General features: G+C 42.0%; 1 protein-coding gene across 3 annotated transcripts in view; it reads right to left on the bottom strand.

Moving 5' to 3' along the window:
• Window positions 1-381: 381 nt before the first annotated feature.
• Window positions 382-22,102, bottom strand: part of CDC42EP3 (CDC42 effector protein 3) — a 35,158-nt gene continuing 13,437 nt past the window's right edge. Inside the window, exons 2-4 of one of the 3 annotated variants that reach the window (XM_025197624.1) lie at window positions 9,253-9,301; window positions 6,130-6,201; window positions 382-2,457 (exon numbers count right to left, since the gene is read on the bottom strand). In XM_025197624.1, the coding sequence (XP_025053409.1) occupies window positions 1,427-2,188 (762 nt within the window). In that variant the 5' untranslated portion in view covers window positions 2,189-2,457; window positions 6,130-6,201; window positions 9,253-9,301 and the 3' untranslated portion in view covers window positions 382-1,426. The remainder of the gene's footprint in view (window positions 2,458-6,129; window positions 6,202-9,252; window positions 9,302-22,102) is intronic. The other 2 variants (XM_006018432.3, XM_025197625.1) reach the window with 2 other exon arrangements.

Raw genomic sequence — 22,102 nt, 5'->3', positions numbered from 1 at the left:
GGAAAGAGTTTCTGGGCAGGAAAAGCAGCGCAAATTGTTTCTGTTCTGGAAGTTTTGAAACGTAACACCTTTATTCCAAATTTCATTTTCCACCCTCTCCCAAGCAGAAAGTCAAGATTTCAGCCTGTATGTCACAGCTCACTACATAGACCTTTCAACTATCTTTTTGTAGTTAGCCAAGAAATAACCAACATTCTTATTTAAATTAACTAACTTCCGTCTCTAAAGTTAAAAACAAAGACATGTAATCAAGCTGACTCTGCTGCATTACTCATCTTATAATAGCATAACTCCACCACAGCGTACAGCTGGTCTAACACAATGGAGAGTCAGAACCAGAATTTCAACTCAGAGTTGTATACTTAATCACAAAAGACACTGCAATTTAAACATTTATTTTTTATTGTATTGCACAACATATCTATGCAGTTCATGTCTTTACTGTAAAGGAGTCACACTTTCCAAAATATTGGATGTTGCAGCATGCAACACAAGCATTGTGAATAACCAGTGCCTTCTTTTTAAAGGTATTTAAAAAAAAATCAGTTGCAAGTTTAAGCATTTGTGGCAATAATTGAAGGAAAAAAAGCGAGAAGTATAAATACATATTGTTATCAAAACACACAAATATACAATTTTAAGAGGATCTCCAATAAAGTCAAGCAACTATTTCAATGAGATACTGTATCTGTAAATGTAGACTCTGCAGTAAAGCGCCAAACTATGCACAAAATATATATTTTAACTTTCAAAATAATTTAACAGTTATGTTTTGCTTGTGTTACCTGTTTGCAACGGATGGTTTATGATTTCATATATAGCTACAGGGCCAAGTCCTCAATTAGGTGTAAATAGGTATATGCTGATTTATAGCAGCTGAGAATCTGGCCAAATATATTTGAAAAGAAAACCCTCGAGTTGTCCACATTTGAACACAAAGCAATAGTTTAACACTGAAGAGCTAGTTACAGTGCAGCGAAAACAGAAAATGGATCTAAAGACAGCTTAAGATACTAAAGAGAGGCCTACATGTAAAGTAATGTTGAATTATTTATTCTTTACCTTAAAAATCTCCTGTCTAATGCTTACAGATTCTTCAATGCTCAAAAGCTCCTAAAAGTGAACTAAACTAATGGTCACAAGTTGTAGTATCCCCAAAGTATATTCCTTAAGTTTTGACAGCTAATACTGGTCCTTGAAAACATTTCATGTTTGCTGAAATTTTTTCATTAAAATTTATCCTCTTCCTGTAGTAAAAATCATGAAAAACAATAGGTAAAAAAATAGTATTTTACGAATATTTTTAGAAAACCCGTCAAACAACTGCAAATACAGCTGATATTTTAATATATTTATTCTTCAGTACTCTTCGGTTATGGTTTCTTTTTTATTAATCATTGTATATAGAAACAATAAGGTACCAGTTCTACAATTTATTTTTGTCCATTACATTGAGGACCTCATCCAGAAGCGAAGGTCCAAGGTCAAGTTGCAATGAAAGAAGAGAGCCTGCAAGATCTGAAAGGGAGTCTTCAGACTTGGTCTCCATCTTGGTTAGTTCACACGAAAGCTGACTGTCTTCAAATAAATCAACTGTTTGCCAATCAGTGCATCGTTCAGAAAGGCTGGATGAATGACTGTCTCTGCCATTAGTATAATGTGATGTAGAACCACTTTGCTCCCACACGTCAGCATCCTTGTATGTTTCCCCGTCCTCTGACTGTTTGCTTTGCTCCTGCAATTTTTCTTCCATTACTGGCTCACAACTGAGTCGAGGATTCCTTGACGGCCTGAATGAGTCTTGCTTTGAACTGAATGTCACTGGTGACAGTAAGGGCAACATAAGGGCTTGAGAACCACCAATTGCAGGAAGTGAAATAGCATTTTTGAGCACTGGTGAAGGAGTTTCTGTAAACATGGAGTCAGAGGTGCTGTTTGCCCTGAAGAATTCACCAAACTGGCCAACTCTTGTTTTTCCTTCATTCCCAGGTAACAGCTCATAATTTCCTTGCAGGAAGGAGATGTCCCCAAAAACATCATGTTGTCCCTCTTTTCCAATGTGAATGGTGTGGCGAAAGTCTCCAAGTGGAGGACTGATCATATCAGGGGACAAGATATCCCTTAGTCTGAATTTCTTTCCTTTCTTATTGTTGGCAGCTTTCAGGTAGATGGGGGTCTTAGCTGGCATTTTGTTTGTTGACTTTAAGGTGGTCTTTTAGAAAAGAGAAAGCCACCTAACAAGAACGAGTCCTTCTTCTTCAACAGACTTCCCGGGTACGCTGTGTCACATTATCATCTTAGATTCCTCTCATACAAAGTCCTTTTCTCCCCCTCCCAGGAAAGAATTCTGGGATTAGGAAACGCAATGGACTCCAAAGCAGATCCTTTCAAGTGTGAATGCAGATTTCAGGTGTATTAGTGGCCAAGTGCTCTATTATTTCCAAAGCTTGAGAAAACCTATATGGGAAACAAAAAACAGGTTATCATTAACTTACTTTTCATGGTTCATTCAGTCTTGTTTTTTTATGAAAACAAATTATTAATGGTACTGACATTTCCAGCTACAGATTAGCTTTATGATGTTGCTTCCCTTCATTAAACAGGATAAAAGGGTTTAGTCTAAAAAGGGCTAGCTAACCTTTTCCTGACTTTGTTTTTTTTTGAGGGGGGGAGGGCGGGTTGAAGGTCATTAGAGTTCCTTCGACAGAGTTGCTCAGCACCATCCACTTGGTAACCTCACTATCCCAGACCTTCCTTTTTTTGTCAGTCATATTTAGTCTAAACAATGGGCAGTAGCATTTGACCACTGATATTTAACAGAAATGTAGTGAAAAAAACTTTTAAATTTTTTTTTAAAAATGGCTGTGGCATTAAAACTCTATACATTGTGCTTTAGATGGGGTCTAAGAAAGTTCAGTGTCAGAATCACAAAGCCTAGATTTTGAAAACCTGAAAGTACCCAAATAAAACAGCCAATTTTCACAAGTATTAAACATGTAACAATCACCAACTTCGTTTTAAAAAATATATATAATCAAGCCATTTATTTAGGAGCTTAACTTTAGGCACTCCAAAAAGGTGGCTAACTTAAAATTAGCTTAAAAACAAAACAGTAGAACAATTAGAAACCTACATTTCTAGAGATGCTTTTAATTACTTTCTTTTTAAATTTTAACAATCCTTTACAGCAGTGAGGACCAAGGTTTTTGCTGTATGTGCTACAAATTAAGCCCTGCACCCTTCCTGAGTGCCTCTCCACTGGGCTGCCTGTTCCCTTCCCAATCTGTCACATGCCACACACACAGGCTGCCCATGCCAGTTGTGGCAAGCATGCTGCAGGTTCCCACTCCTGCTGTACAGAATTGAAAACATCTATTCCCTTCTGTAATACGAAATCCTGACTTCTGCACGATGCCACAATAAATGTGTTGTTTTTTTTCATGGCTGCTCTGTTTTGAGGGGTGGTGAGGGGGAAGAGAGTAGAAATCCTTCTCTCTATTTATTCAAATGATCAAGTCCCAGCAGAACGGCTCCATGGCCATTATGGTTTGGCTGCAGAATCACTAGCTACTCCCTCACTCTCTCCAGCATGCCTCAAGCCTTTTGCACAGAAGTGCAGACAGCCAACAAAGAAGCCCTGTGCAGGCAAAAGTCTTCCTGGAACGATTCTGCACCGCTTTGACTACCTTTCCTTCCATCCACAGAATATATTGCCACTTAACATTTATTTGTTTCCAAGGACTTTTCATTTCTCATTTCCAGGTGCTGACTCACCTAAGACCCAATCCAGCTCCCATTAAAGATCCACTGAAACTGGAGTGGGATCTCAGATTACTGGAGTGTCTAAATCTGGGCTCAGCAGCTCTCTTCTGTCCACTTAGTTGTGTCCATACAAGGGAGTTTTGCCCTCTAGCTACTACATTTGAGAGGCAAGATCTTTTCTAATCCTCACGAAAGTTATGCCAACAGAACAGTGCAAGTTAGATCCAGATTTCCATATCAAACCTCTATATAAAATAAAATATGCTTTCGTATTATGAAATGCTAAAGGAAGTCCTAGCTAGATGGCTATCTCTGTCTGGGTCATGGAACAGGGGAACACGTGTTTTTAAAGATGAAGTTTTAGCTAAATATAATGCTTTATCTCTACATTTCTAATTGCTAAACTGACCACATTGTTTGGAGGTTACTGCATTAGAGTTGAAATGTATTTAGCTAAACAAAACATCCAAAACTATACAGTGAATTCTACTCTTAGCAACCAAAGCAAAATGGTGGTCTTGTTCTTTGTTTAGAGCAGGGGTGGCCAACCTGCAGGATGAGTAGCATTTCCGTGTGTGACAGACAGGCAGCCATCCGTCCCTAGGGGTGTGCATGGCCCGGGGCATATCAGCCTGTGTGGGGCCAAGTGGGGAGGGAGGGGTGAGTGTCCAGACTGTGGAGCCAGTGGCATGTGGCAGCCACTGGGCCCCACAAAGAGCAGGGCCCAGGACAGCGGCCCCACTTGCCCACCCCTAGGGATAGCCCTGCATTCAACAGATCGGGGAGGAGACAGGTAGCACAGTGGCAGATGGGGCAGCAAGTAGAGCAGTAGATTGGTCAGGGGGTACAGAAAGCAGAGCAGCAGATGGTGTAAGGGAACAGAAACAGAGTGGCACTTGGGGAGGGTGCAGGGCTAATGGTGGCTTACCTACCAGAAAGGTTAGCCCTCGCTGGTTTAGAGCTCAACCCTGACAGCACTTGACCCGCAGGGTTCCCCATGGGTCCAGACTCCACACTGGATGGCGAGCTGGGGGCTGGGAGGGGCTGGTGGCAGGCCATCAAGATTCAAGTCTGGCACCAAGGAGGATGTGAGGGTTGGGAGCAGTGCTGGGTCCCAGGGACCCAATCCTGGAGTGCAGCGGGAGAGGGCGGGGAGGGAAAGGGGAATGGAGGGGGAAGAGGCGGCAGAGCCAGGCCTACAGGACCCAGACCCAGCACACAGTGCAGGGAAGGGGCAGTAACAGGCCCCAGGGACTGATCCAGCCCATACACCCCCCGCCACAGGCCAAAGGTTGAGCACCACTGGTTCTGAGCATGCTATTCTACTAAGTCCCTAAATAGAAAGAATCCTTACAGTTCTTATTGTTCAGATTTCTTCCATTTACTCCACAAATAGATTTTATTTCCTACTCAGTTGGCAATTCTACCTACTGCTGGTTGAAAAATGGGCAAATTCTACTCTGTTTAACATCGTCACATTCCCCCTCCCAAAATCTGGACTCACATCTAAAAAGCCAGACATGAGCTCTAACTAGAGGTCTAACTAAACCTGCAATGATCAGTTAAGTACCAAAAAGTCAAGTAACACCAACATTAAGATTATGCCCAGCATTCATTCGCTTTGCTTCTTGTCTGTCAAGACGCATTATAAAAGAATCTTCAGTAGGGGGCAGTGTGGAATCATACTGTTTGGGGGGAAGCTGCATGGGGTACTTACTGTTTGTCCTACTGTTTGCAGTCACTGCATTGTTCCAGTGCGCCATGTCACAGGTTGCACTTAGGACATGTTTTATTTAGATTACAGTAACCAGCACTATGAGTTAGAAAGTTTTCTGAGCAGTTGCAAGATAATGCATCCCATGTTTTAAATAAATCACATCCTAAGTGCCAGAGCTGCTGAAGAGTCCAGTATGCTGCAAGGGCTGGGACCAACAAAATGCTCTTTTTTTTAACTCTAGCCTTGGCATCGCATCGGAGCCTCCTGATTGTATTACTTCCATGGAACTGTTGAACTTTAGCTCAATTCATTTTAGATAATACAATCTGGAGATAGTCCTTGCAGGAAAAGTCCTAACTTTGCTACACTGTAATGGCATTTAGCATGTGTTTTACTACTTGAATGCTCGGTTAACTTCAAATGCAGTTAACATAAGCCAAGTATACATGTGACAAAGCCCCCAGAGAGTGCAGCACTTTTGTGGATGCACATTTCAAAGAGGTTTGGTCCATGACCTCTCTCCATCCCACATCTTCTCAAATGGTAAGAGCACACACTGATGTACGAGCTGCCAGGGGTACTATGGCTACCACTGCAGAAACTTTTAGGAGCCAGGTTAAGGTGTGCAGTTCAGCAGCAAAAATGTGCACCTTTGTAAAAGACTTCATTGGAACTGTGCTCCATTTTCTGTACATCTGCCCTCTGTGGTTCTCTATGGTTTCCTAAAGGCAAAGTTTTAGAAGGTAACTGAGCAACGGAAACAGACTCTTACAATGACAGTGTTAACTCTGGTTGCCACTAGCACTTTAGTATAAATAAATACAGAGGAATGGCACAGTTAACATTGTAGGACACGTTTAAAGAAATGAAGAAAGGATGAAAAAAAAAATACATCCCTGCCTGAACTCCACTATAAGTGTGCTAGCATTAGACCACAGGTTCTCACAGCAACATTAACTCTGTCAAGCTGCATATTGTTTGCGTTCAATGGCATTAATTTAACAAAATGAGTACTGCAAATTGAGATAGATATTAAAGAGAAAAGGATGTTATTCATGTACAGTGCGATCAAGTTCACTTGAGCTTTATCATTTCCTTTGCGTTGTTAGGTCAGCTCGCTAAGCTGGGCCCCAGGTTTTGTAGGCAGTGTTTTATACCGTCATCTATTATGTCCCTCATTCATTCAAGACGAAACACTGGGACTTCAATTTACTCTCAGTGCAAAACTGCACATGCAAAGCTGGGGCAGCTTGAACTTTACTTTCTTTTGTAGTCTTAACTGTACAAGATTCACACTTTGAACTCAGCACAACTCAATTCTTTACTTATGTGAATGCCAGAAAACAAAGTACTTAGCTCAAATGCTGTAGCCAGAGGTTATTAGTAAGCACTAAAAGAACAACTTAAAAAGCAAATTGGTAGAAGGATTTTCACTGAAGTTTTCAACAGCAGACCTCCAGCTCTCATGTAAGGCCAGGCTTGGGAGCTCTCAGCACTAGTGGAAAACTTTAATTCAGATGTAACTCTTCTTTTTCAAGTCTTAAACCATTCTGCCACAGACATCTTTTACCTGCCTCATGAATCCCACGCTCCTATTCCTTCATCTACAGCCTCAGTTTACCTCACAGCTACATCTTAAAATTTGACAGGAGGCAGCTTAAGGACTAAGGCTACCAGCTGGAAGCAAACAAGGCTCAAGGTATTTTTCTGGTGATATAACACTTGGCCCAATGGAGGCCCAGGGTCATGGGCACCAGAATGACAATAAGCGAAGGCAGGCCAGGAATCCATCGAGCAAGGCCAGAGGCAGCCCAACTCCCTGCTCCCCAATTCCATTTTGAGGGAGGGCTCTGAGATCTCAACAAGGCTGATCTGGCCAGGGATGAAACACAAGTTATTTCTCATAAGACATCTTAGATACTGAAGTTATTCCTGTTCACCAAAATTAATGCTTTTAGTTAAGGTGGCACTGTTGTGTTTAGACCAAGCATCAAATCACAGAAAATGAGGGTCAGAAGGGACCTCAGGAGGTCATGTAGTCCACCCCCCTGCTCAAAACAGGCCCATTCCCAACTAGATCATCACAAGCAAGGCTTTGTCTAGCCTGGTCATAAAAACCTCCAAGGATGGAGAGTCCACCACCTCTTCTATGAAATCACAAACTCCACCCCCCATCCCCTTTAAACACCAGCAGCTGGGAGGTAAGAGCTGGTTTGTGTCAGGAATGAGTCTCCATTACTTTTCCAGCACTCGGTACATTTGTATTTTCCTCTCCTGTAGGGAACTCCAATGCCTCCTTTTGCTGCTTGCTGCTCATAACCTTCCCCACGCAAGCAATGAAGATGACAATCCTCCTAAGTGTCACTGGTCCCTGACCAGCAAGTACAACTCATCCGACCCATGTCAGTTCCACTCTGATGCTGCTGGCAGAGTTAAGGACAACAGAGAGAAGGGGGGTGGGGGTTATTCTGATGCCAGGCCACGTGGTACCTTAAAGACTGGTTCAGAGAGGCATGAGACTTTGGAAGCCACAGCCTGTAAGATAATATCAGACAAAAACTGGTTGTTGCCTATGAAGGTTCATGCTTCTCTGAACCAGTCACTCTTTAGTGCCACCCTGCCCCACCTCCTGCCTGACACAGAGAGTGGGTCTGCCCTTCACAAAATGACAACTCCATAGGAAGACATTGATTGCAAGGAACCTGTACCAGTGAACACTTTCACATTTGGCAATGGGAGGTGGGGAGTTCTCTCAATCTACATCAGGGTTAGAAATAAAGAAAATAACCAGACATTCTGTAAAATTTAAGAGGATAAGTCTCTGCACTAGCTAGAGCCAGATTTCCACTTAGGCTACATCTGCACTTCAAAGGCTATTGCTACTTTCACTGCAGCAACAGTACTGAGACAGACAGGCTCCCAGGGGTGGATACAGGTTTGTCAGCAGAAGCAATTTTTCTGCTGCCAGAGCTGTACCACAGCCCCTGAATGACAAGGGCTCTGGCAGTAGGCTGTCTTTGGCTACCAGGGCTGTGTCCACCCTGGGGGCTCTGCCTGTATAGCTACATCGGTTGTAAGGTATGATCTTTTTGTGGACTGAAATGACATAGCTCTACTGGCAGAACTGCGTAACATAGGCAAGGGCTTAGTCACCAGACGAATGCTTTTGAAGCCCTGACCACAGGAATACAGTTTCCTTTTCTTAATCTCGAAACAAATAGATGCCTTAGCCCTTGCAACACAAACACTCTCCTCTTTGTCAAACATAAGAAAATGCAATAATAACACCGTTTCAAAGCAGCATACCACCAGCGAACTCCCTGGAAAAACGGTATCAACAGTATACAGAGAGGGCGTGCAAAGTTTACAAAGATAAAACACAGCAGAACAAGTATGAAAAATTACACGTCGGTTGTACCGAAAATGCATTACTCAAATCAGAATTGAGAGGCTATGCTAATGTTCTTAGGCCTTATCCAGACTAGGTAACTGTAGCAGCCAGCCACCACTAATAAATGAACTTGTGCAAAACAAGCTGGCCAAACTACTACCTGCACTGGTTGCATTTTAACCCTGGTTGCATGAAACCAGGCTAGATTATAGTGCAAACTGTGGTTTATCTGGTTCATGCTATAGGTTTGCATTGGTACAGACACAGCAATACAATCCAGAGCTGGCCTCAGGTGGCTGAAGTCAAGATAAAGACAAACCTTTGTCAATCAGAGTCTAGACAAATCCTTTGCTATAATAAAAACTGTAGAGCATATACTTACCTCTCTTGTTTTGAAATCTTTTCTAGACATCTGTATCAGGCAGCAGCTCCTGGAAAATGAGAGAACAGATGTACCCATTTATTGGCCAGACCATCTAATTTGTGCTTATATAGCCTCCAACCTCTTCTGAGAAGAGTCAACACCCCGCTATTAAATCAAGGCCTACTTCTAAGTGGCTCCACCCAAATCAGTTAGTAGTGATTGTCTCTTAGGCTTGGTTAGTTTGAATTAATTTCACCAAACTTTGAACTGCCTTACATCAAAGTTAATGTCTATGATTGGTTTAGATGTCTTTTCTTTTATTGTTCCCCCTGTAAAGAGTTTACACCTTTTTGATTAGGGTGGGGGGAGTGCAGCAGATTTCATTACCCAGGTAAGAATCAGGCCAATTCCCACTTCATTTCAGCTCAGGTGATTTATGCAACTCTGATCGCCCTGCCCAGCTCAGAGCAAACTGCAACCCTTTCTGTCCCACTTTCACTTGGAATTTTCAGACTCAAAAAATACCAGGGAAAAAAGGCACATGAATACATGCTAAAAAAATCAGTCCATTCCCTGAGAGTCTCAAACAAATATCTTTCTTGTGAAACACAGGTTTCAAATGTCTGGTACACATGAAAAGTCATAAATGTAAAATGGAACTTTATCAGGCATTTTCCCTTTTATCTTCTTTTCTCAAAGTGCTGAAATGCCTCTATATAGATTTTGTCCCTTACCATTTTCATTTCCTGTGTGCTTCACTTCATAAAACATCAGGAAAAAAATATACTAGCAAAGGATAGTGGCATTTGAAAAAGAGATAAAATAGTTTAACTGCATGCATAGTCAATGGTAGATGTGGGGTGCAGAGCCTCTCTTTCCACATGCTTTCTATTCCTCCTATTTCACTCCTTCCCTCCGAATTATATTAAGAATGAAAAAACTATAGCTTTTGCAAGGTTATTCAACTATTTTAATCCTTCATCATTTTCCCTTCAAATGAATCAAACCACACTAGAAAAAAAATGCAAACTAAAACACTCAACAGTCTGATAAAGTTTACTCATGCCACTGAAAATGAGTGATTATTTCACACATCTTGAATCTGTTATTTTAGTCACTTGACTCAGCAGCCTTTAGATGACAGCACTGTGTTATATCTGAATCTAGAAGTCTGCCTGGTTTAAACAGATATTTTCTACTGGTAACTTCTGGTTCACGATGCCATTTCTTACGTGTGGCTATATACGTACAATCCTAAATAGATATAAACTGTGCCTTTTATGCTAGAACAGCCACATTCATAACAGGAAGCCATACCCATGTAGGCATATTGGTACAAGTAAAACAGTACAAAGCTTTGGGTTCAATTTCAGCTACACTAGGGAATTTCAATTTAATTATTATAAATAATATAATTGAATATACAATTCATTGAACATGGACTATTAATTTAGGTTGGAAAATATAAGTTTCAGAACAGCAGGTTCTGGGACAGGCCTGCAATAGGAGTAGTGGGAGATAAAACACCTAACAGATCTGAAAGCGCAGCTTAGTAAATGTATGAACATAAGAACTGCCATTTACCAGGTCAGACCAGAGGTCCATCTTGCCCAGCATCCCACCCGTGTTGCACAGTGGCAGAGAGCAGCTGCTGAAAGAAGAGTAAACGGTATATGACCAGGTCTTTTCCCACTGCTCCTGACACTTGAAGCCTCCAGCATTTAGGTTCTAGGAAGTTCTGGTTCAGAGGCTGTGGCCCGAACTCCCATACTCAATAGCTACTGATGCACCTTTCTGCCAAGAAATTGTCCAACCCCTTTTTTGCATCTGGTTAAACCATCTTCTTTCACATACATATAAATGGGATTATATGATATGAGTGCACAAAGATGACGCAGGAGATGCCTCTTCCAGCTTATGCTCTTAATTGCAACAAAATTAAATGTGAAAATACGTACATTTTCATAAATTAAGAGCAGAAGGGGCCATTAGATCATCTAGTCTGACCTTTGCTTATCAGAAGTCATTAATGTATTACCACATGTTAAGCCCAATACACTTGAGTTTGCCTAAAGCATGCCTCCCAGAAGACATCTGGTCCTGACTTCGAAAACAGTGAGAGGGATTCTCCATTTCACTTTCTTTGATTGTCTGTTGTAACGGTTAAAATTACCCTCACTCACAAATTAGTCATTTGCTTCTAACAAGAATGGCTGGTATTGCCTTCCAGTCGTTCACTTAGCTTATGCCTTTCTCTTGGGTGGAAAAGGCCCTGCCATCCAGGATTTCCTCTGCAGAAAGTGACACACACATCCAGTCACCTCACAGGGTTTGTTCTGGTGAACTGAACAGGTGTAGCTCAATAAAAATCGCTCGCTGTAACACTGGGGTGTCAATCATGTGACCCATGGGCTAGATCCAGCCTGCACAGCCCCTCTTTCCACCCTGCCAGACTACTGCTGGGCCCCTGGAAGTGCAGCCCACCACAGAAATCAGGGACCCTTTAGCCTCACTAGACATGGCCATTGGCAGCAAGCTCAGGTTGCTGCTAGACCCCCGGACTCACTCCCTCAAGCTCACTGCCTCTACTGGCCCCCTTGTTGCTAATACTGGATCCCTTGCTGTTGCTGCTGCCATGGTGGTGGCCACTGCAGCAGCCCTCACACCCAAGGCTATATACAGCCTGCAAGGAGTCCCAGGTCTGGTCCTGGGGGCCCAGGTGATTTTGACACCCCTACTGTAACCCTTAAACATCCCATCTTGTTTGTAGCTCCTTTCCAAAACTGCGGGCACCAGAACTACAGGCAGTATTCTAGCCCTGATGCTCAGTCAAGATCACCTCTCTTCTTCCTCTCTACTGTCCGGTTTGTTCCTCCTGCCCCATACAGCTAAGAGGTTAGCTTTCCCAGAAAAACTTAGATGTAGGCTGTCAGAGCTGATTTGAATTAGTGCCTCGACACAGTGGAACTTTCTAGCACAAGGCATGGTAAGGCAGGGGAAGTCTCGGCATGGTGAAGATTTCCGGCGTGGATAGAGTTCCCGCCGAGGAAATGCAGATTTGCATAACACGATTGGCTGATGTTAAATTATTCCCACGTGGCAGCTGGCAATTGGCTTGCTAGCCGTATAAAAGGTTAGGGGCGTTTCCGCCCTAGTTGGAGAACTCCGCGATTCCCCCTGGAGTGGAACTCCGGCAGCTTGATCACCTGGCAACGACTCCCCGTCGGCGAAGCCTTGCGACGTATCCTCCGTGTTGCATGCCTGAGTTAGACCTGAGCTACCCGGTCTACAAGAGCTCCTCGATTACCGATTAGAGAGTAGAATTGTTGCAACTACGATTGCCTGCGCTGTATACGACTCTACAGTGTAAGTAAAGCTACCTCTGTTTTTCCAATTGATACGTGTCTCGTCTGTGCCTGATTCCGCTCCGGTGATAGAGAGTACCCATCTTCCCATCACGGGATTGCAGCTGCAACCCCAGCTAGCGTTCCCGAGGACTCCTGATCCTCGATTCCCCCTCGGCCCCCACATAGGCCAAGTCTGGAAGAGCTCATGTGGAGTTTTTTTTCCTTCTATGTCCTTGAAATCCTTTTCAATATCACTGTTTTCCAAGATACAGCCTCCCAGTCTGCAGGTGCAGCCTGCTGCCTTTGTTCGGACATACATGACCTTGCATGTGGATGCATTCAAACACACCATATTTGAACGTGCTCCGTTTACCGAGCAATCCAGGTCTCTCTGCTTGACTGCCTCGTCTTACTCATTAATCCACCACTACACCAATCTGTGTCATCTGAAAAGTTTTATCAGCAGTGTTTTCATATTTACTGCCAGTTCGCTCGTCAAAATGCTGAATAGCATTAATCTCAGGACGAACCTGAGGAACCTCCATTCAACAGTGATTCCTCTGCAATTTGCTTTGAGATCTTTCAGTGAGCCAATTCTCAACACATTTAACATGTGCCCGATTGAGATTGTATTGTGCTAATGTTTTTAAAGTCAGACTGAGAAGTGGCAATAAGTCAAGTACTTTGCATTGACCCAGTTACCTTTATTGATCAAACCTGTAAATCTCAACAAAAACAAATGATTTCAGGTTTGTCTGAAAAGTTGCCTTTTTCATAAAACCACGCTGACTGGTTCTATTAATAAATACTCTTTAGTTCTTTGAATCCCTTCTAGCCATTTTGATTCTTTTGCTGGGGAATGGAATCATGCTAACCAAGTTAGAATGACTTGGGGTCATCCCATTTGCTCCTTTTTGTGTAACAGCACAATCTTAGCCATTTTCAGTCTTCTCCAGTTTTCCCCAGTATTCAAAGACATATTGCAACTTTACATCAGGATGCCAATGATCTCCTCAGACAGCTCTTTAATCTCTTGGGTACAATATTTTAAAATATTTATCCCTGATGGACATTCTTGATGGATACCCCCTGATGAACTTCCTCCTTCGTTACCATCTGTCTGTAGTTCATCCTCCTCCTAGAAAAAGTGTTTTTCATCCCACTTTTCCACTCACCAAACAGAAAATGTTCTGACCTTCCTGAATTATTTTCAACACCTCTTAAATTTTTTTCTAATGTACTTAAACACATCCTTGTTTGTCTTAGCCCAAGCTGCTATAGACATCTCTGATGCCTTAAGCTTCACTTTGCTGCACTTCATAGTTTCTAACTGCTATCTTTCCAGAACATCATAATTCTTCTTTTCACTTTAAAAATAAGTGCCTAATGAGCAATGAATCAAAAGCCAGGAGAGGGTGTAAGTGGAGCACTGCTACAGACTACTAGATCCAGATTAAAGAGCAGGATACATTGCTCATTTTAACCCAAATACTTTAAGGTGAAAAAAAGTGATGTTGTTCTGACAAGAAACTAAACTGAGAAGAAAAATATTAGAAAAAATGTCATTGGGTTAAATGCACCCAGCCTTGGTTTACATACAGACAAAACTGCATCAGTTTAATCAAATCAGTGCAGCATCATGGACCAATTAAACTGGTACAAGTATATAGGCAAAATTGGCCTTAGGAAGTTGGAACACTACTGCCTTTCTGGCAATGGCAACCTTTTCCAGCACTGTGCTGTTAATCTTATTTTGGTGTTGAAAATGACAACTGGACCCAGACAGCTGTCCACGCAAGGACTCCCACTGTTGCTACTACTATTGAACCAAGTTGTGCCAGCAAAACTGGGGGATTGACCTTAAAGGCAATCTAAGGTCTCATACAACAGAGGAAGATTCACTACAGTTTAAATCAAAGAAAACCTTGCTTCCCTACTTCTTGAACACTCCTAACCTTCAGGGAAAGTATTCTCCATCAACCTCTGACAAATTCTATAGGCTATATTTGTTATCAATGCTTTTTTTAACATCATAGATCCCTCCTTTACAGTCTACATAAAGGGAAACTGTAGACATTTTTCACTTCACTTCTCAGTATGCCAGCCTGAAAAGGTTGAGAAACTGGTCTGGATCAAGCTTTAAGGCCCAAGTACTCATTCTACATTAAGAATGACAAAACAAAAGTGGGAGAGCTATGAAAAATAAGCCAATTGGGAATGACCTACTTAATGAAAATAAAGAAGCCTCTTCCCTTTCCTACAGAGTTCAGCACCTATCAAGAAGAGAGAAATAACCATATGGCTAGCAGGAGTGACAGAAAAAAAGAATCCTTGCAATGGACTACACATTCTTTCTTTATATCAATTTTAACAAAGTTTTTAATAAAACCTCTTATTCAAGTTCTGCACCACTTCCCAAGCACTAAGCTTTTTATCAGCCACCCATGTACAATTCAGTGTCAGTAGTGAATACCTTTAGAACAGTCTATTCTCATCATTATATAGAACAGGGACCACCAGAAGAGAAAGTATGCATTCAAAGCAGGGCTGATGCTGTATTCTCAACATAATGACTTCAATGAGAGTTACATATGCAAACACATAGGACTGGAATTATAACATATAACATACTCTAATTCTCAGGCAAGTGAAAGACATGTCACACAGTTGTGTAGCTACTTCTGTAGCTATAGTACACCAGTTACCATCACCTATGAATTTGCCTTTGATTTTACTGATATGAATGCATCATGCCAGAAAATTAATGCAATTCTTGTTACTTACCTAGATAATCTGTTTGGTAACAGGAACCCTGACTTCATAAGGAGTTGTGTTCTACTGACTTACATGCCTGATCTTGAATAGACTTAGTAACATTTTTTCCTAGAATGACCCACTGACATTAAACTATGCTTGAGTGTTTTGTCTCTATATACAAATAATTGCACCTCAGATACTGCTTCTCAAAAGACCAACTGGCCCGATTTTAAATAATTAAATATAGACAAATCCTGTTCTCTTTTTCTGGAAACCACAATGAAGGATACATCATGAAATATTAAGAGCTGGGTGATAACACTACTATACAATTAAAGGCTGAATGGTTTATTTTATTGCTCAACAGACGGTATTTCGAAAATCTTCAAATGCTATATCCTTATTCATGATATTTGGAAAACTAGTATGTCTTAAAAGCATTTAATAAAAAAGTAAGAATGCCAAATTAGAAGCTGTTTGAACTGGTATCATGAGATGCAGGCCCTCTCTCCCCTTAGTTTTATATTTAGATATAGATATAAAAACTAGGGGGAAGAGAGGGCCTGCATCTCATGATCTTCTGGCTCTTGATGCATTGCTCATTTGTAATTTTTTTTAAGAGTTGCTTCACGAGCGGGGAAATGGGTTCTAGACAGTTGCTAAAATCAATCCTGAGCCAGTTTAGGGGAGATAAGAGAGACTTACATATAAAGTAAAATTGATTAATGCTCACCTATGGCTCATGTGATGGCTCATATATTATTTTGGCTAAAATGCTGATTCACAGTGCATCTCAGATTACATGACCCACCAGAGGAATCTATTTGCTGATGTGCTGAAGGACCAGAGCTCAAACAAGGCAGCGGGGTTTTCTGGCCATCTGAGAAACTAACTGGACAATTTAAGGTGTACCGTGGGTTCAAATCCTGCCCTCGGCAGCTTTCCAAATGCACACTGAGCATGTTTGTTGCTGTGCCTGCAGTGCAGAAGCAATGAAGTTTGGCACCCAGGGCAAAGCCCACCATGGCAGCTCACCCTCACCCTGTGCACATATCTGGGGGGCACCCCCACATGCTTGCCCAGGAATGCATGCAGCAGTGGAAGCCACCCTTCCCCCATCCCCGCACCCCCTAAATGAGCTGCTCGCAGTTCTGTCCCGTATCCTGCCTCAGCTAGGCAGCACCAGTTGGTGCCTCTTTGCTTCGGTGCCTGGGGTGATCACCCCGCTCCCCCTGCCCCCCTTGCTACAGCACTATGTGCCTGCGCTATAAAGGAAGGCCAGCAGAAGTTTATCTTTGAAAATAAAATCTCTCACATAAATAGTCCAAAATCCACATGAACACTCACAGATTTTACTTCAGCAATATTGTCAAGGAAAATAGCACTGGAAGGAAAAATGAAAGTCTCCAATAAGCAGCAGCTTCAGGATAGTCATCATAACTCATATGCCTCATCCGCTTCCTCAGTTACATGCACACGATCAGCTGAGCAGCTGTGATTCTCATCAACATTAGCATGAAAAGATTACTGGGTTCAGGAAATCCGCCCACAGCATACCGCCCTACTTTAAGGAGCAGCAGATGACTGCCACTGATCAACGTAGTGTCACAAATTCCATCTTCAGGCAAAACAGTTAATGTAAGTTTATCATGAGAAACAACAGGGAAAACAAACAGCAGCTTTCTAGAATAATTCATTCCATTTAATCAAACCAAGGGTTCACACCTATCACTTTCTCATCTCAAAGTGCTGACAGTGTGACTTAAGAATATTTTAAGGAGTGAAGGAAATGACTTCTTTAAATAGGTTACATGGCTGACATAAGTAACCTCAAACTGGTACAGAAACCTGTTGCCAACTCTTGCAGGAAAAGAGGGACATGCAAACAGCAGACAGGCTTTGCTCATTATTTTAAAAAGACGTTTCAGGAGATAGTAGATCACAATGCTGTAAAACAGAGCTCCTGCTACAACCCTGAATTATGGTAGAGCTACCTACCCCTTGCTGCATCACAGTAGGGGTAGCTCTGCTGGTACAAGTTGGGATTGTGTGTTCATGCTAGTTCTCACCCTCTTTTCTGGGAATTGGTAACATTTAAATTGGTCTGGAACCCATGTGCCTGGTGAAATAGTCCTCAGCTGCTATTCCAGCAGAAGATGGGGTAGACTCTGGAAGATGAGGAGAGCACACTGGACAACTCTGTGACTCCCGTGCTGCAGAGGGATGGGCAGAGCCTCCCTTCTCTCCGCTCACCTCTGAAGCAGGGTATGAATGGGGTCTCAGACTTCTCTCAACTCTGGATTGTCTGACAGCCGTGCAGCCTCACAACTATCATTTGGCTTACTTTCCTTGACCTCTTCAGCCAGGAGGTGCCAAGAAAGGGACAGAGCTTTGTAGCTGAGTGTCAGTGACATCCTAATTCTCATGTTTGACTGACCAGCAGTGGTTCCTCCAGAACCTCTGCATACAACTTGGAAAACCAGGAAACACAGGGTTAAAGTTCATTCCCAACCTACCCCACAAAGGTCAGCCCTCTCCTTAGAGATGGCCCAAGCTGCCCCTTACGGACAGTGCTCTGTCCTTCACCGTGAGGTGGAACAGTGGGCACATCTACACGATGCTATGTCGCTGTAGCAATGCGTAGCGTGGTGGACACAAACCGTGATGCTGCAGCTACATTACCGTAGCAACATGCTCTCTCTTTTTAGCATATTGCTATGATGACGTAGTGGATAAAAATAACCATGTGCCACTGGCATGGCTCAGGATGGGCTGCTACCGTGCCATCATTTAGTACTTCAAGTACCAAGAGGAAGTACTAAATGACGGCACAGTAACAATGGTACCGTAGAGGCATGTGTAGAAGTGCCCACTGTGAAGACACAGCACACAGGTACAGACAGGGAAATGGTCAGATCATTTTCTCAGATTGCAGAAGCTGTGTAGCACAAGTGTTCAGTCAACACTACCTGGGTAAACCCAGCCTATACTTTGCTGCTTCATTTACACTGAGTAACCCCAGTTGTCTTGGATCTCCTTGTCACTAGACACAGGTTTCTCCTCTGCCAAGATCTGTGTGGATGCTGATGTGCAACAGGCTCATGTAAAACAAGTCATGTGCAGGCTTCTCCCACTGGGTCTAATTCATTTGCCACCCTTTACTTGACCCATGGGAATAACCATCCTCAATTGTGAGGGATCGCTGCCGCTGCCAATACTGCATATAAGCCACCTGAGCATTACTAGACTTCATCTTTTCCTAAAAGCTGCTCTGTAACAAAATCACTTTTCTGTAGCACACTATCCTCTGTGCTACCAGACTGCTACGAATCTGCTTGGCACAAACAGACCAGTGTGCCCCACTATTTGTGCAATTCAGTACAGTCATGAAGGATCACTCTTGGAGTGCAGACGGATGACTTCTCTGTGGGCTGTGACAACCTACTGCAAGCAATTACACCCGGCAACAATACAGTTGCTCTCTGTAACGCAGTGTAAGGCAATTGCAGTGTTTGCAAACAAATGATGGAAGATAATTGTGTGGGACGCAGCACACACCACATGAATGGCACGTTTGTTTACTCCCTAGCCAAAACCTACTTCCAGCCTATCCCTAGTGACTCCTGCCAGCACCAGTGGCAGACCTGAAGCTGTCAGGCAGGGCTGGTATGTTAACTCTGTTCCCTGGTTTTCAGAACTGTACGTAGAGCTGCACTTGACATCTAGGGAAGGTGAGAGGCAAAGTCAGTCAACGTAACTGTGTATTAACAAAACTTTTTGGGCAGCAAAAACTATACACAGGAGAAAAAAGAAGGAAACTGGCAAGCCCTGTATTCTGGAATATCCTAGTGCAGGCAGAGGAAAACAAACACAACTTGATACCCCAAGCACTCAGTCATTCTGGGTCCAAATCTGTTTTTTATTGTACTGCTACCATCCTACAAGTCTTGATGGTATTGCTCCAATGGAATCAGGAACAGACCCGAGCCCTCAGCTTGCATCTTTTCTTTTTCCACAAAGAGTCATATTGTTTCTGCCAGCAGAGACGATCACTGGTGGTGCAGGTATCCCACAAATTCTCCATTTCCTCAAGTGGGAAGGAGCATGGAACCCAATCCCACAAATTCCAGTAACTTCAGGGAATGGAAACACACACCTTGTCAGGGTGCCAGCTTCTCAATGCTGCTTGCTACCAGGACTACAGCATCAATTCCTAATATCAGGCAGGGATGCCACCAGGAAGAAGCTGCAATAGGGCCAGAGTGGGGATGGTAGAGAGCAGTAGAACCAATGTACCACGAGGGACAGACCCAGGAGAACTAACGTGATGGTGTTTCCAAAAAATCCCAGGGAAAGAAGGCGACACCACACAGCTTGCACTCTTTTCTCCTCACTTCTGCACACCCCAATCAACCAATTTTTTACTTCTTCTGGCTACAAGGACAGTAGCGTCACATTTCGGTTTTGATTTATACTACAGCAATCACTATGCAAATTTCCACATACTGCTCTGATGGATGATTTCTAAAATTGATCTATAACCACATACTATTTTAGCCCTGTGCCTCTTTTGAAGATAAACAGTCAATGATAAATTATGCCACGTTCAGTCATAGTTTTACTTAAGGAATAACCTCTTACCCCTGAATCAGAGTAGGAGCAAAAGCTGTATTTTCATTTTAAATCGAAGGCAGAATATGAACCTGAAGGTCAAAAAGTAACCCAGCAGCTCCTTGTGACATAAGGTAAATAAGAAAAAAAAGGGTTATTAATCCACATTTATGGCTTTTTTTTCCACTTGGAAAAATTTACTGGGACATACTTAAAATATGTTTCTAGATGATACCTCTTAAAAGGTCATATATAGTTATAGGATGAACAAAACATTACATGGGAGGGTGCGCACAAGATATTATAATCAATCAATCTAGAAAGTTGAATTAATATGATTAAGGTTTCATGATTACAACTTTACTCATGATTCATGTTACTATGAAGGCTCTGGAAAATGGCAGAATTCTTTCCAAAACCCAATTGAGCATTTTTTGGACGTGGGTGGTAGGGGAGAAAGAAGATAAAAAATGGGATTAATTTTTATATAAAATTCACTCAAACCATAAGAATACAGAGTACTACTTAGCTCTGACTAGTTGTAAATTAAACAAATATATTTCCCTTAAAAAAAGATCTTTCCCCAACTCTTCCATTACCTAAGAAAGGCCCATATTCTTCCCACTCTGCAGATGATCTAATCCTCTTATTTCACAGCCTCTCCATCCCCTCTCTTGATGAGGAGCAAATCAAATGAAATAAAGTATTTAATAAAAAATTACATTTGAGGCATTTTTAAATGTCAGAGTTATGTCATGTAGTATGGCCTTTCAGACAAATCAACTAATTCTGAACAAAGGAAGTTAGCAGAAAAGCTTTTATTAGTAGCAAAACAGTTAGCATTTGCATGGTGATTCATTACAAATTTACTCAGTGAGACTACAAGGAAAGCTCACTCTACTCAAACCAGCTATTTCAAAATGTCTATGGACTTAGGAAGACAGCATTTCATCAGTGGCATCTGGAAGAATTTCTATGGAAACAAGACATAAACCTCTTGCTCAAAGGAAAGGTCAACTTGAAATGCAAAAATACTGACAATACCAAAAATCCAGAGAGACCTGTAATCTGCATTATATTTTGACTCTTCCAACATGTGCATTTTAATTGTCCTTGCTTACTATGGAGTAACATGCACTGCTTGCTGTTTTACTCTTTGATTTAACAAGCCCAATAAATGATACTAGTGTAATAAATAGCAATAGTGAAACTGCAGTCTATTGTCTTTTCACAGGTGGGAGAAGACAGGGAAAATCTTCTCAAGTGTTTTTGCCATGTGTCAGAGTATTACCACTGGACTTTTCATTGTAAGCACCTAATTCAATAGTCATTTGGCAGTAGTAATTTGCTCCCTGGTGAAACTTAGCATTTAAAGTCTCAGTGGAGTACAAAAAAAAGTTTTACTAGTTTCAAAACCACCTTAGTTCACAATACAGAAGCTGTACCTTTTCTAGATCATCCAGTATCTTTTCACAGGCAGTCTATCATATGCCCTGCTTTCACCGGAAGTTTTATTTATGTTATACAGTTAAATGTAAAAACATATACACGGCATTAAGATTCTATCATTCTGTGGCAGTTGTTTAACTAGCGAGCATATGGGGGCTACTCTTTTGCTATCCTGAAAGGCCAACATGGTTCCTTTGGAATCCTTAGGTCCAGTTCTGAACTCAGTTAGGAGTACAGTAACTTTTTAAAATCAATGGAGCTGCATCAAGTTACACCTGAGGTAAGAGGGATCATAATCGGGCCCTCTCTTTTACTGAGTAACTGTCAAGACCCTGAACCACTCAGATACAGGGGAATGTTACCATGACCCAAAAGGAAGAGGTGTGAGCCTTTAAGATGCTGATATATTAGACATGGCTCTTATTTGGTTCAGTCCACACACAAGTTAAATCACTTTATTATAACAGTTGCTTCCAAAAGTAGAGAGACAATGCCCTCACTTACTCATAAACTCCACGTCTTTTCAAGTGGAAGAAGGTGCTGGGATTCCTATGAAAACCTTGCTCAACAGCTCTAGTTCCAGTATTACTGTAGGTAACTGATACATGTGTACATTTCAACTTAAAAAATCAGCCTGTTAGGAGTTGCAGAAGAAAATCTTCCTTTGACAATTAAGGAAGATGAAGCCAGGAAGCAGAATAAAG

This window comes from Alligator sinensis, unplaced genomic scaffold, assembly GCF_000455745.1.
Source record: "Alligator sinensis unplaced genomic scaffold, ASM45574v1 scaffold489_1, whole genome shotgun sequence".
Taxonomy (NCBI): domain Eukaryota; kingdom Metazoa; phylum Chordata; order Crocodylia; family Alligatoridae; genus Alligator; species Alligator sinensis.
This window is presented reverse-complemented; position numbering and strand designations above follow the sequence as displayed.